The sequence below is a fragment of the Amia ocellicauda genome, chromosome 22 (genome assembly GCF_036373705.1).
Source record: "Amia ocellicauda isolate fAmiCal2 chromosome 22, fAmiCal2.hap1, whole genome shotgun sequence".
Classification (NCBI taxonomy): Eukaryota; Metazoa; Chordata; class Actinopteri; order Amiiformes; family Amiidae; genus Amia; species Amia ocellicauda.
In genome coordinates this window covers 8,125,173-8,141,123 of record NC_089871.1, presented here as the reverse complement: position 1 = coordinate 8,141,123, position 15,951 = coordinate 8,125,173, and the positions used below count along the sequence as shown (strand labels likewise).

General features: G+C 40.0%; 2 protein-coding genes across 2 annotated transcripts in view; both read right to left on the bottom strand.

Moving 5' to 3' along the window:
- The window catches only part of LOC136717886 (claudin-4-like), a 38,121-nt gene that overhangs the window by 2,127 nt on the left and 20,043 nt on the right, over positions 1-15,951 (bottom strand). The window lies entirely within an intron of this gene.
- LOC136717888 (claudin-4) lies at positions 5,309-15,620 on the bottom strand. The gene is made up of 2 exons (XM_066695443.1): positions 15,026-15,620; positions 5,309-6,796 (listed from the first exon to the last, which is right to left on the bottom strand). The coding sequence occupies exons 1-2, from the start codon at positions 15,514-15,516 to the stop codon at positions 6,151-6,153; spliced, it is 1,137 nt and encodes a 378-aa protein (XP_066551540.1). The 5' UTR covers positions 15,517-15,620; the 3' UTR covers positions 5,309-6,150.

Below are 15,951 nucleotides of genomic sequence, written 5' to 3'. Positions count from 1 at the left end.
AGTGGGAGTAATGCTGACTGTTCGGTTGTATAACTTAAATGGGAAAAGAAAGGCAATGTTTCAATGTACCTATAAGTGGGTACTGTGAAAAACGTATGTGGTAAGAAAGCCAAACCTTTATAATGAACGGAAAACATATATTTGATCTAGTTAAAGATGTATATGATGATACATAATACTATAACACAAAATAGGTCTATTTGGAGATAGAGATGCCCTTTGGACAGTGCCAATTTGATTCAATTTTCTGGGAAATTATAGATGATAATGTTTAAACTGAGAGGATTGCACAACAGTCATCACAAGGTTTAAATTTGCAGAATTAGGATGTAATGATGTAATCCATAAATAACAATGTTTTATTCAAAAGAGGAAAAATATTGGGACAATGAATGCCCATTAATATTTAAAATACAAATGAACACAATGGCAATGTTGTTGAGGGAGCTGCTGTAATAACTATTATAATATTAAAATTGTCTCGGATATTTAACATAAAAAGAGTAAAGATAAGCACTCTGTTTTGAAAGTTTGACGGCTCCACACAAAATCAGAGTATTTACACTAGGAAGTAAAGCTGATTCAGTAAAACACAGGAGAAATGATGCTGCTGACGAAAACTGAGTGCTAAACTGAAATAATTTGTGGTTGTGATAAAATAGACCCATGAATATATAATGTTTAATTGTCCCTATAATGGAAACCTTACAAACTGTGCAAATGTCAACCCCTGTATGATTAATCACATATGATAGAGATGCCTTTTATATGGAGGATCTCTGATGTTGTGCGAACCACACATTGTGTCTTCAGATGACTGATTTATTCCACATGGCAGATATGCACATTATGAATCGATGTTTGACCCCTAGTGGCAGAGGTGCATATGGAAAAGATGCTGGTGTTCTTGTTGAGACACGGTAAGCCGAGGGTGCAGCCCCACGGCATCTTGAACAGACCGATGTTGAGGTCCACAATGCAGAAGTGATGGCTGACTTAATGGAGAAACAAGCTCAAATATTATAATGAAAGGTTTCCCAGATTATAGGAATCTACAATACATTGTGAAACAGCTTAGATGGCGTCTGCAGTAGCATCAATTCTTGTATTGATAGTTTCATTTATAATGTGATTTTGGTGGAGATGTCAAATTATTACGAAACAAAATACAAAGAATATGTTGAACTGCAAAGAGATGTTAAGTGAGGAATCAGGAAAGCAAAGAGGGAAATAGAAAGAAACATAGCCCTTGGAGCTAAAACTAATGCAAAGATGTTTTGTCAATACTACAACAGTAAGAGGTCAATAAAGGAGGAAGTGAAACAGATAAAGGGCAAAAATTGAAGTATCTTGGAAAACGAACAAAAAAAATGAAACAAAAACAGATGCCACAGGTTAACAATCAGTTCTGTCAATCCCTAAGAGAGATCAGGATAAATGAGGAGGAGGTACTAAAGGGACTAGCAGAATTAAAAACAAACAAATCACCTGGGATATTTCCAAGAAATTAGGGAAATTATTTATAGGCTGCTAACTGAAATATTCCAAATGACACTTAGAACAGGGGATGTGCCAACTGACTAGAAGACAGCAAATGTCAAACCAATCCACAAGAAAGGGGACAAAACTGAGCCAGGGAATTACAGACCAATCAGTCTCACCTGCATCACCTGTAAAATGTTGGAGAAAATTATTAGACAGAAAATAGAGGAGCATCTTAATGAAAACCATATCCTTGGTGATAGTCAGCATGGGTTTAGACGAGGCATATCATGCCTTACTAATTTGTTGGCTACTGCACTTTCCATAAGAGAGCTCAATATTCAGTAATGTGTAGCTATGGCATCATCATTTACCTGATCGTGTAAAGTGAAGACTGAAGAAGCAGGTGTAATTGTTAATATTAATAATGAGAGCAAGTGTGACTGGGGCTGGACGGGGCCTGGCCACTAGAAATGTAAACACACACTTTATGGTCCATATAAGGATACAAAGCTATCCATCGGGCGCACTCTGCCCCGTTCTGACCCATGATGTTCTCTAATTCCGAAAACTGCTAAATCACATGCTCTAACAACCGGACTCACAGGGTTAGAAATCAAAAGCTACAGACCGCCGCACACACGCCTGGGATGCCCTGTAAGGGCTCAGTGCAAATCAGATGGGATCAGCTGAACACGCACCACTGGGGACCTGATCTTTCAAAAGGGAGGGGAAATGGATAACGAAACACTGAAATCACATTTTATGGCTAATTCTCGCTCTGCTCAAATATTCATAAGAGGGGACTGGAGAAGTGCTGATCAGTTGGTATTTTTGCACTTCCATTATGCTGCACTAGAAAAAAACACAATAACAAGTTGTCTAAGCAGGGCAAAGGGGACATTATGTCCCAATGTATGTTGCAATGTCTAACTCATGTATTTTCAATGATGTACACGATCATGAATGAATACTGTCTGCTTAGATACCATCCTCCAATCCAGGACGACGACACCCCAGTTGTTTAATACCTTTGGAGTCAATCTGCTGCAGAGGAGTCATAACCAGATTGTATAAATATAACTTACTTGCTGTAAAACTTTGAGAATATCAGGGAAATCCCCTGATGCTCTCCCGTGTCAGCCCATAATAAACTCTCTTTCTGAATTCAAGACTCTGAGCTTCATTCACTCAGGGACACTTCACTAACAGATTTTTGGCACATATAGCACTCTTAATCCCCAAACATGAAAATGAATGTGTTTCTAACCTCCCCTTGTTCATTAGAACAGCAGAAATGAAAGAAACAGAAAAACATATACATATACAAAATAAATATATGATGGATGCTTGTATAGGCAATGAGTTACACAGGGATTTACCAGAGGAACATAGGAAACTACATGTTTTTTTTAAGTCCTGCGACTTGCACGCCACTGTTATTCTTTTAATACTTGAAACAGACTCCAATAAGTACGGATTAATGAGAACCACATGCTCCCTTTAGGAGATATCATTCGACACCATAATATTAACTTTCACAGCTACACACAATTATATTTGTCAGTAAGTCCTAACAATACAATAGACATAGAAACAGTAATCTGCTGTCTGTGAGAGATTAAAACTTGGATGACAAGTCATTTTCTTATGCTTCATTTTGATAAAACAGAAGTTCATCATACACTGACAAAACTGAGTAATGATAACTTCAGTTTCACCCCTAAGGATATGGCACCAAACCTGCTTGTCATCTGTGACCTAAATCTATCCTTTGAATCACACACTCAGAATGTGTCGAGATCTTCCGTCCTCCAGCTTAGACACATTTTAGACACACAACATGTGGATTGGATTACTGGAATGCCATTCTGTCAGGCAGCACAAAGAACATTAATGTGCTACAGGATAGACAGTTCTCTTACTAGCATTTAAAGCACTAAAGGGACTGGCACCTCCCTACTTAAAAGATCTCCTTATCGAATACACTCCAGGTCGGTCATTGAGATTGAGTTACTCAGTTACCCAAGGTCTGAGCAGCACCGATTAAGAGCTTTCTGATCTCCTTGCTGCTGTAACAACTATACTGCCTGGAGGGGAGGCGACCATTAGGCCTAGGCAAGTCGTGGACCCCCAGAGATTTATTTTCTCCAACATGCCATCCATAGGAGTTGTTGTTTTCTCTCCTCTGTCCTAATGGTTTATTTAATGTTGGTTACTTTATTTTAGTTAATTTCAACTGTTAAAGGTCTATTTTTTCTATTAAAGCGCTCTGTGGCTACCCTGCGAAGGGTGCTATACAAATACAAATAGATTGATTGATTGATTGATTGATAAACTGAGGAGTACTGTTTCAGGGGATATTGCAAGATACTGTAAAGAGAAACAGTCCACAGCTGATCCTATTTTACTTAAATGTAATATTATTTTATAACACAAGATTATGTGTCCAACATTCTGTAGCATGCATGGAACTTGCTTATTAATTTAGTTAAAATGACTAATATTCACAAGGTAAGAGTGCGGTACTGTAATCCTTGTGGACCATCACCCTCCAGACATTAACAAGGTTTGGATCAGTGGTTCTCAGCTCTGCTCTTACAAGCCCCTCTACCCTGCAGATTTGTGTGCCAAACTTAATTAAACCCTTAATTGAAGAAATAATTTCCTAAATCAGAGCCTTTTAATTATTTTAAACAGTAGGGGTTTTAAGTTAAGTATGAAATTGAATAAGGAACTTATTAAAGAACCAACTCTTAATTTAAAAAATCTAATGTAAGCAAATTATTACTTCAATTAAGGGTTCAATTAAGTAATTGAGAGCTGAAACAAAAACCAGCAGGGTAGGGACTCCTTCAGGACCAGGGTTGGGAACCACTGATTTAAATGATACCGATAGGACCCGAAACAACGGCAGGAACAGTTGATACCTCTGACAGAAACAGTCTGGTGTTTGTGCAGTGTTGGCAGGAGCAGTGCTGTGTTTCTCCCCCCGAACTGAATCACAGTGGCCCTCCTGATACTGTACTCCATTGTGTAAAGTCCTGCACAGGCAAATGTCACACACACTCCCCCTCCCCCCCGATACTGCAGAGAAGAGCCCAGACTGGTTTGACAATCTACCTACCCCTTGGTGGCTAATGGTGGCATGCAATAGCAGTTTCATTTCAAACTGGCTTCATCCGGATTGCAAAGGGGCTGAAACTCAATATGCAGATCTCAAATTACCTGTTGTTATTTTAATTTTTATTATTATTATTATCATCATCATCATCATCGGTATTATTCTCATTTACCTTTTTTTGGTTAGTATTTTGTAGTTTTTGTTAGTTTTTTTGGCATCACACTCATTTTAACCCACAGACATCACATGAAACTAACACTGACTGTCGTTTCTGTGGTCTCTGTTGTTTACAGTTCACAGCTGTTTACTTGTGCCTCCTGTTTCTACTGTTATTGTTCTTATAGCTGGAACAAGAAAGTTGAGGTGGAACCAGAAAGCCATGGACCAAAAACAATAAATAATACGCCCAGAAAAAGCAATGCACATCAGATCGGTGCCTTTTCTTTATGATTTTAAACTTGTCAAATAGGAAAATAATAACTTAAAAACCTATGCAAAAGAAAAAAAGGAAACACCTCATAACACTCAGATTTTAAAATAAACCCTGGCAAACCAGTTCTCTCTTTGCATTTTTCCTTCTGACAACCTACATTCTTAATGCGTGAGTAATACTGAGGAGAATGCACCTATTAACACAGTTTTACACCACAAAGGAACCCATCATCGGGTCTAATAATAACAAAAGACGTGGACACAAATGAGTTACTGTTTATATACTTTTATTACAAACATCTACACTGTAAAATAGTCAGATCAATTTCATGAACATAGTGCCACAAGACCAAGACAAATACAGGGACTGTTCTCCATTGTGTGTTTTCTAAGACGGAAACAAAAACATTTAAACAACAAACCCTTATGATAAGCGGCTAGTAGACCACATCAAAACTCACCCACCTGCTGATCCCAAATAACAAAGTTGTTCCCTAATTACATTTTGATTCATAAATAGTAGAAAGTGGTTTCTTAAAATAAATTAAACCACGATAGGATACAGATTTGTACTTTGTGTTTCGATGGGTGGGTCGGCGTTTTGATGTGGTCTAGCCCAAAGTCTGAGAGTGATATCTGCTACAGGAGAGACACAAATGCAATCGAATACATTGTATTATCAGTGCTACATTAAATCACAGCAGATACCTACTTCATTCACTGAATTTGCAAAACGCTACTGAACTTGTTTCTAGTGAATTTTGCAACGACTTCTTTCAGTCAATTGAAATCAAACATTATAAAACATTTTTTTTCGTAATCAAAGATCATAATCTTTAAACTCATGTACTATTAAAAGCAAATGCATAATAATCTTTATGTCTCTCTCTCTATATATATACATATTATATAAGTGTGTGTGTACATATATAGCATTGAAACAAATGCGCAAGTGCATATCTACATTGAAAAACTTGGCATTCAGTCTTCATTTGTACAAGGTGGAGCACACAGTGTGCAAACAAAAACAAGAAATCTTCAGCAAGGCTTGCATGCATGTCTCCACAAACCTCAAACCTTGAGGCGGGTCTCAGAGCGGTCCATGTGCAGGATCAGATGTATGACTTGGTGGGGGTCGCTGTCCTTGGAGCAGAGTAGTTGACAGAGTATACGGGCCTCTTTTCTTCTCTGGGTGGGCAGGAGGAGCACAGCAGCCCCCCTCCCAGGATCAGCAGAAGAGAAGCCCCCCAGCCGATGTACAGAGAGGCGCCCAGCTCCCTTCTCTGGTAGTCCGTGAGCAGGGGGTTGTAGAAGTCCCTGATGATGGTGTTGGCCGACCAGGACACGGGGATGAGGCAGAGGATGCCGGTGGTGATGAAGACAGCGCCAGCCGTGATGCAGATCTTGGCTTTTGCTGAACTGTCACCCACGAAGTTGGTGCACTTTCCTCCAATCATGGCCAGCAGGACGCCAAATATGCCCACCACGATGGCGATGACCACCAGGGCACGGGCCGCCTGCAGGTCCGAGCTGAGCGCCAGCATAGAGTCGTACACCTTGCACTGCATCTGCCCAGTGCTCTGGACCACGCAGTTCATCCAGATGCCTTCCCAGATGATCTGTGCCGTCACAATGTTGCTGCCGATGAAAGCTGTGACCTTCCACATGGGCAGAGCGCACACGATGATGACCCCGATCCATCCCACGATGCACAACACGATGCCCATCATCTGCATTCCTTGGGAAGCCATCTTGAGTCTCGGTTTGTTTGGATTGGGTGTCTTTTTTCTCTTCTGCGAGGAGCTCGTAAATGTGTCTCCCCTTGGGATCTCTACTGATACAAATGTGGTAACTCAAGAGAGCAGTTGTTTATAAGCTAGGGTGAAAGAGTGAGGCGTTTCTTCTCCTGACAAATAGAAACTCCCTGTGAGTCAGAACTAACCAGATCAGCAAGATTCCTACAGTCTGTTGCACAATAAGCTGGGGAAGTGAGATCGGCTTTCCATGCTTTGTGGTCCAACAGATGGAAAAGTGAAACCTATAAGGACAATAATGCACCTGCGATAGACCTCCCGCCCAGCTCTGAAAAGCTACCATTAATGTTTATTTGTATTGAATTTGTAGTATTGTTTGTCTAACTTTACTTTGTCAAAAAGTTCCATTGTTGTTTAGATGGGAACAAGTCAGATTGTCTTCTCTTTAAAACAAAATTACTACCAAAATAAACAACAACTCTTCTCAGGATGCCAATACAAAGATCCGGTATCCAATGTCAATTTGCTTTTGTTACCTTAGGTGCTTTTGTTTGCTTTTTCAAGGTTGTGAAGCTAGTGTAGTGTGCCATCTTTGGTTGACAAAAGACCATCTTTATTCACTTTCAACTTTCAAATCAATGATCCCCCAAAGTTAATTTCTCTTCTATGCTATGCTTCTATGCTAGTTAAGCATGATCAAATTCCCAATATTAGGATTAAAATACCCACATGAACTGATCACGGGAAAAATTTGGAATGAGAGCTTTATGTGAAGAATTTAGGAAGTACATTAAAAGTGGAAAAAACACTTTCTTGTGACAAATAGAGGAACCTAACTTCCTAACGTCTCTGAAACAAGCTATGAAGAAATGCCTATGAAATTAAACAAGATGTGCATGTTAGTGAACTCACAAAGTCTTTTGAAACACAGCAAAAGTCTGTGTCCAGTCAGACCCATTTAAATATTAAAATATAGGTGTATTAGACACACATACCAACTGATTAATCAACATGTAAAATAAATATATGGATTACAGACTCAAATGAACAAGATAGAGTCAGAGGGACACTAGTTAGAGAGCTAATGGCGAACTGTGAACACAATATGGTTAGCGTTGAGGCATACTTTCAAAAAACAAGGACCAAGTCTAAAATAATGGTCTACAATTTTAGAAAAGCAAACCTTGAAGGTATGAAGCGTTTTTTAGAAGAGTTAGACTGGAGCACACTGGATACAGAGTCAGAGAAAATGGATGGTTATATTTCGAAAATACACTACTGAAGGCTCAGGAGAAATCTGTACCAAAACCCAAATGGTTTAATAGAAGTATGCAAACAAAAAGAGAAAGAAATAGAGATACAAAAGAGATAGAGATTAAGCAAAATACAAATAATATATAGAACTGCAAAGAGATGTTAAGTGAGGAATCAGGAAAGCAAAGAGGGAAATAGAAAGAAACATAGCCCTTGGGGCTAAAACTAATGCAAGTTTTTTTCAATACTACAACAGCAAGAGGTCAATAAGGAGGAAGTGATACGGGTAAAGGCTAAAAACGAACAAGATGTGGCAAATGTTCTCAATGAGGTTTTTACAAAAGAAAAAACAGATAACATCCTACAGGTTAACAATCAGTCCAGTCAAACCCTAAGAGAGATCAGGATAAATGAGGAGGAGGTACTAAAAGGACTAGCAGAATTAAATACAAACAAATCACCTGGGCCAGATGGTATATTTCCAACAGAAATTAGGGAAATTATTTATAGGCCACTAACTCCAATATTCTAATTGTGCCAACTGACTGGAAAACTGCTAATGTTATACCAATCCAAAAGAAAGGGGACAAAACTGAGCCAGGAAATTACAGAACAATCAGTCTCTCCTGCATCACTTGTAAAATGTTGGAAAAAAATTATTAGACAGAAAAGAGGAGCATCTTAATGAAAACCATATTCTTGGAGATAGTCAACATGGGTTTAGAAGAGACAGATCATGTCTTACTAATTTATTACAGTTTTTTTCACTGCAGCTGTAGATCGCATTCAGGGTAATGTAAGTAGATGGATTATGAACAGGTTGATGTATAGGAAACAGAGGGTGTCAATTAGAGGAGTCGCTTCTAACTGGAGTGAGGTTGTTAGTGGAGTTCCACAGGGATCAGTACTAGGGCCTTTGCTGTTTCTAATCTATATTAAAGATCTGCACTCTGGGATAGTAAGCAAACTTGTCCAATTTGCAGATGATACTAAAATAGGTGGCACCTGGCAGATGAAATTCAATGTGGACAAGTGCAAGGTATTATATGCAGGTAACAAAAATGTCCACTATTATTACACTATGGGAGGAATAGAACTAGATGAAGTAACACATGAGAAAGACCTAGGAGTTTATGTGGACTCCTCACTTTCTCCATCCAAACAATGTGGGGAAGCAATAAAAAAGGCAAACACAAGGTTAGGGTATATTGTCAAAAGTGTAGAATTGAGAACAAGGGCAGTGATGTTCAGACTGTACAATGCACTAGTTAGAGCTCATCTGGATACTGTGGACAGTTCTGGGCTCCACACTTCAAGAAAGATATCGCTGCTCTAGAGGCAGTTCAGAGGAGAGCAACCAGACTTATTCCAGGTCTGAAGGGAATGTCCTACTGAGAGACTGAGGGACCTGAACCTTTTCACCCTGGAACAGAGGAGACTACGTGGGGACTTGATCCAAGTCTTCAAAATAATGAAAGCCATCGACCACATCAAACCAGAGGAGCTTTTCCAGATCAGCAGGGACACACGCACCCGGGGACACAAATGGAAATTGGGCTTCAAGGCATTCAAAACGGAAAACTGGAGACACTTCTTCACACAGAGAGGCGTCACAATCTGAACAAACTCCCCAGCGATGTGGTAGAAGCTGAAAGTTTGGGAACATTTAAAAATAGACTGGAGAGGATCCTTGGATCACTTAGTTATTCATGGACACCAAACGAGCAGGATGGGGTGAATGGCCTCCTCTCATTTGTAAACTCTCTTATGTTCTTCTTAAGGGTGAAATAGTGAGTCACACATTGGGGGGTAACAATATACCTGTGTGAATATTCACATGCATTTAAAAATGAATTCCCTACAATCTACATGCAGGTTCAGAAATGATTTGAAACCTGAACCTTTATATTCAAATTAACTAATGATTATATTGTATAGTATTATATACCACACATGTGTTACCACTGGGAGTGAAAAAATAACTCACAGATAGCAGAAGCATATTTCTTCATGATGTCTAATATACACTACATTATATAATGAATTTGGTCAATTCAAAATAGACAGGGAACACATTAGGAAATAAGCTGAACAGTTTACTGTGAGTTTTATGATCCTTACTGCCATTCACCTGAACTTCTGCCCTGTCCCTGACATGAACATGCTGTCTCCTCCCTAACATCTATACTGCTTGGCCCTGCCACAGACTCAGATGATCACTCTGCTAAATTAGTAAAAACAAACAAACACAAAACTGTCAGACATAGCAGCCTTTACTTCGTCAAAATTAACATATATGCAATCTTGCAGTACATTAGATGCAATGATGAGAGGAATGATGCCTGCTTCTGTAACATACTGTTCTTTTAGCAAAGAAATTTTGCGAATATGACCCTTTCTTTTTTCCATGTCAATTTCCGGCTGCTAAATACAATAGACTGAGAATTAGATCACAAAAATTGTTTTAGGCTACACCAGTAAACAAATTAATAAATAAATAGTCCTCAGTTCACGGACACCCGCTCCAGGAATCTAGGTAAGATGAATGCAAACTGCTGTTTACAGACTTTGCTCGACTGATGCAACTTTAGCAAGAAACAGTTACTAGCTGCTAATGTTCTGAGTGGTTGTTCTTGCTAGGCTATTTGCTGTAGAAAATTAGAATAGCTACTATATCTGCTCAAACAAAACATGTAATCTTATGCCAGCAGACGACAAGACAAAAAAACATGACATGTTCATTAACTAACGTACCTCTGAGATCAGATTCTACTCACTAAAATTAGTTGGGTTAAAAATGACCCAACACAGCCCAATGGTGGGTTGATATAGCACCGACCCATTGTTGGGTCATTTAACCCAATGCATTGGGTAGCAAGTTTTACCCAATAAACTGGGTTATAAAATAACTAATTTGTTGGGTTTTAATTCTTAATTTTTTGGGCGCCAAAATGTTGCTTTAACCATCTTAGTATTATTGGTACTACTATTATTGTTGACATTATTATTATTATTGCTATGTAAATAAATGATAATGCACAAGTTACAAATATCTTGAAAATGCTTTATTTCCATTAAAATTATACAGTGAGGGGAAAAAAGTATTTGATCCCCAGCTGATTTTGTACATTTGCCCACTGACAAAGAAATGATCAGTCTATAATTTTAATGGTAGGTGTATTTTAACAGTGAGAGACAGAATAACAGCAAAGAAATCCAGAAAAACGCATTTCAAAAAAGTTATAAATTGATTTGCATGTTAATGAGGGAAATAAGTATTTGATCCTCTATCAATCAGCAAGATTTCTGGCTCCCAGGTGTTTTTTTACAGGTAACGAGCTGAGATTAGGAGCACTCTCTTAAAGGGAGTGCTCCTAATCTCAGCTCGTTACCTGTATAAAAGACACCTGTCCACAGAAGCAATCAATCAATCAGATTCCAAACTCTCCACCATGGCCAAGACCAAAGAGCTGTCCAAGGATGTCAGGGACAAGATTGTAGACCTACACAAGGCTGGAATGGGCTACAAGACCATCGCCAAGCAGCTTGGTGAGAAGGTGACAACAGTTGGTGCGATTATTCGCAAATGGAAGAAACACAAAATAACTGTCCGTCTCCCTCGGTCTGGGGCTCCATGCAAGATCTCACCTCGTGGAGTTTCAATGATCATGAGAACGGTGAGGAATCAGCCCAGAACTACACGGGAGGATCTTGTTAATGATCTCAAGGCAGCTGGGACCATAGTCACCAAGAAAACAATTGGTAACACACTACACCGTGAAGGACTGAAATCCTGCAGCGCCCACAAGGTCCCCCTGCTCAAGAAAGCACATGTACAGGCCCGTCTGAAGTTTGCCAACATCTGAATGATTCAGAGGAGAACTGGGTGAAAGTGTTGTGGTCAGATGAGACCTCTTTGGCATCAACTCAACTCACCGTGTTTGGAGGAGGAGGAATGACCCCAAGAACACCATCCCCACCATCAAAAATGGAGGTGGAAACATGATGCTTTGGGGGTGTTTTTCTGCTAAGGCGACAGGACAACTGCACCGCATCAAAGGGACGATGGACGGGGCCATGTACCGTCAAATCTTGTTTGAGAACCTCCTTCCCTCAGCCAGGGCATTGAAAATGGGTCGTGGATGGGTATTCCAGCATGACAATGACCCAAAACATACAGCTAAGGCAACAAAGGAGTGGCTCAAGAAGAAGCACATTAAGGTCCTGGAGTGGCCTAGCCAGTCTCCAGACCTTAATCCCATAGAAAATCTGTGGAGGGAGCTGAAGGTTCGAGTTGCCAAACGTCAGCCTCGAAACCTTAATGACTTGGAGAGGATCTGCAAAGAGGAGTGGGACAAAATCCCTCCTGAGATGTGTGCAAACCTGGTGGCCAACTACAAGAAACGTCTGACCTCTGTGATTGCCAACAAGGGTTTTGCCACCAAGTACTAAGTCGAAGGGGTCAAATACTTATTTCCCTCTTTAACATGCAAATCAATGTATAACTTTTTTGAAATGCGTTTTTCTGGATTTATTTGTTGTTATTCTGTCTCTCACTGTTAAAATACACCTACCATTCAAATTATAGACTGATCATTTCTTTGTCAGTGGGCAAACGTACAAAATCAGCAGGGGATCAAATACTTTTTTCCCCCACTGTATAATACTCTTGGGTGATCTCCATTAAAGACTTAGATCCATTCTGTCTTATGCACTGTGCTCGGTAGATGGTTGTTCCTCTCATATACTCTTCAACTTGACTGATAGGTTGCTTATTCTTCTTCAGCCACTCCGTCATTGTGTTACTGTCTGCCTCACTCACATCTGAATCCGTTATCCATTGTAAAAGGTTTGCGGAGTGTTTAGGTTTGCGGTCTGTTCAGTTTTGACAACTCCTCTGGTGCATCCTCGACCGTGGATGTGTGTGTGTTTGTGTGTAGTTGGTGAAAACATGGGGGGTACAAAATCGCTTACTTTTAACATTGGAAGGGACCTCCCCCCGTCCCCCAAGTGAATTTCACCCTTGGTTCTTCTTATGTTCTTATATAGATTCCATATATTTTACACCTTCAAATCCAGGTGTATTGGACACACAGGGTGCATGATAAAGTCTTTAAACACATTGCGAATTTCAGGTTGATTGTTTAAATCAGTAAATAGCTACTGATTTTGATTGCTGAAACCTAAAGCAAAACCGAAAAAAACTAACAAAATGTAGCCTATGTGGAAAGGGTTCAATCACTCCAGCATCCAGCAGACAGCAGATCCGACATTGTAATTAACCTGATTAACCTCTTGATAATACTGACAAAAAACAAACAAAAAAGCTATGGTGAAGTCTCTCACGGGTCGGGGACAAAGCCTTTTCAGTTAAAGGATGTAAATTACTGATGTCCTTTCAAAATTAAAACAAGGGCAGTTGGGCTTGTGTACAGATCAACAGTTCGTTTTTGCATACCACTTGAATCAGGTCAGCAACGGATCATGAAAAATGCAATACAACTGGTTTGTTAGGTAGTTGTGCCGAAACACATTGTAAGTCACCATTTTAAAACAAGGTGTCCGATGCTTATAATAGGTGTGGAGAAATACGGTTTCTGTACTGGCAAAGTCAAAGAGAAGACAAAATAAAGTGCAGTCTTCGAGACGTTAAAATACACAAATCGCTGAAAATTTGCGTCAGTGAGAGGATTTAAAAGCAATGAAGAGAACTAAGACTTAAAATTCATATGAATGGGAAGCAAGAACAGATTTGTTAAACAGAAAGTTTATTGATGTAAGATTCTTCCGATTAAATATTTTGGAATAAATGACTCTGATACGGCACAAACATTTTTCAGCAGGATCCGCAAGTTACCAAAGCAATGAAAAAGGTACCACAACTATTTCATATCATCCTCGCCCTGCCAGGACACACACAAAATGACTAACATGTAGTATTACTTTTGTTGTTTCATATCAGCACACAGTTCATCCTAATGAAAATAATCACAAGTAGGTGTGAAATCTAAACTTCCCACCACCAGCAAAATACAGCAGGAATGGGAAACACTTGATCCCAGCATTATTCTGTTCAGACAGGTAGCTGCTATCAATGACCCATTTGGACTTTGCCTGTAATTAATATCTGTAATATTTATATCACTTCACCACGGCAGGGTTACATCGCTCAGTTCCACACATATGATACTGTACAATTCAAGACTGAATGATCATATCTTTCTTAAATTAAAAAGAACCTGAAAAAACTACAAAAAAGTAAATCAAGATAACACAAAATTCTATTTCAATATATACAGTATATGAACATTGTTTAAGAACGAGAAAACTGTGTAAAACAGAAATATAAATGGGTGAAGACATCAAGTCTTTTTTTACTTGAGAAGAGTGATAAACGCTTTGGTACATGGAAGACAAAACACATGTTCACACCCCTCAGTTATCTGTATGGTTTTTGTTAGTTTAAGTCAGAATTTCTAATTATTTAGCTACATTTGTGTAAGTGTTGAGCAAAATGTCTTGTTGTTCTACACAAAGTCTGAGAACATTCTAGCCCTGTGAACACTTACAGATGATTTTAAAGCTATCTATGGTATATTCATATCTTACTCCTTTTTGTGAGTGGCATTTTCAAGAAACAACTCTAGAGCAGGAGATGAGTTACAGTATTTATTTAACTGGATTTAAAAACAAAATACTACAAGTGTTACTCTTATTGATAGGTCTTACATGGAGTAAATAGTTGTTACCTTCATATCTACACACATGGTACAAAAGAAAGGCTGAAGTGTGCATACACTGTTCCTCAAGCACTATAAAATGTCCCAGACACACAATGTCTTAGACGTACGCTTTGCTGGTCGCTGTCGATCTCGCTTGGGAGTACTTGACAGGGTAGTTTTCCTCTTTGGGGGGACAGCTGCTGCAGAGCAGGCCTCCACCGAGGATCAACAGAGCAGAGGCGCCCCAGCCGATGTACAGAGAGGCGCCCAGCTCCCGTCTCTGGGCGTCAATGAGCAGAGGGTTGTAGAAGTCCCTGATGATGGTGTTGGTGGTCCAGCAGATAGGGACAAGACACAGGATCCCAGAGATGATGAAGACAACGCCACTGGCAATGGCCACCTTGGCTTTGGACGTCTCATTTTCCATTAAGTTGGTGCACTTGCCTCCGACAATGGCCAGCAGGATACCGAAGATAGCAACCACGATGGAGATGACGGTGAGGGCACGGGCAGCCTGCAGGTCCTGGCCCAGAATCAGCATGGAGTCGTAGATCTTGCACTGCATCTGCCCGGTGCTCTGAGTCACACAGTTCATCCAGATGCCTTCCCAGATGATCTGCGCCGTCACGATGTTGGAGCCAATGAAGGCCGTCACCTTCCACATGGGCAGAGCGCACACGATGATCACCCCCAAGAACCCGACCAGAGCCGACACCAGGCCGCAGACTTGCCTCCCAGTGGACGCCATTGTGATTCTGGTATGTGGTGCTGGTCTCAACACAATGCTCCGGCAGCGGCTCGTGTGTTTGTCTGATGAAGTGAATTCAGCAGTATATGCTCAAGAGAAACACACAAGCTGTTATATGGGTACTCAAAGGGAGGGGTTAAGGATCAGCATTGGACAGAAACCAGAACTGAAGGTACAATTCCAGCTCAACTAGATTCCTCCTCCATCTCCTTGCAGTGAGAGGGTGAGGTATTCAGCCGAAACACATTGTCAACATTTCAAAACAAGGTGTCCGATCCTTATCACAGGTGTGGAGAAATATGGTTTCTGTACTGGCAAAGTCAAAGGGACGACAGAGGGGAAAATAAAGTGCAGTCTTCGAGATGTTAAAATACACAAATCGCTGAAAATTTGCGTCAGTGAGAGGATTTAAAAGCAATGAAGAGAACTAAGACT

Bases quoted from the DNA above. Each gene is read 5' to 3' on its own strand.
- LOC136717888 (XM_066695443.1), bottom strand. From the start codon at position 15,516: ATGGCGTCCACTGGGAGGCAAGTCTGCGGCCTGGTGTCGGCTCTGGTC. The intron at 6,797-15,025 runs GTACATCGGCTG...AAACAAACCGAG, and splicing joins CGGGAGCTGGGCGCCTCTCT to ACTCAAGATGGCTTCCCAAG.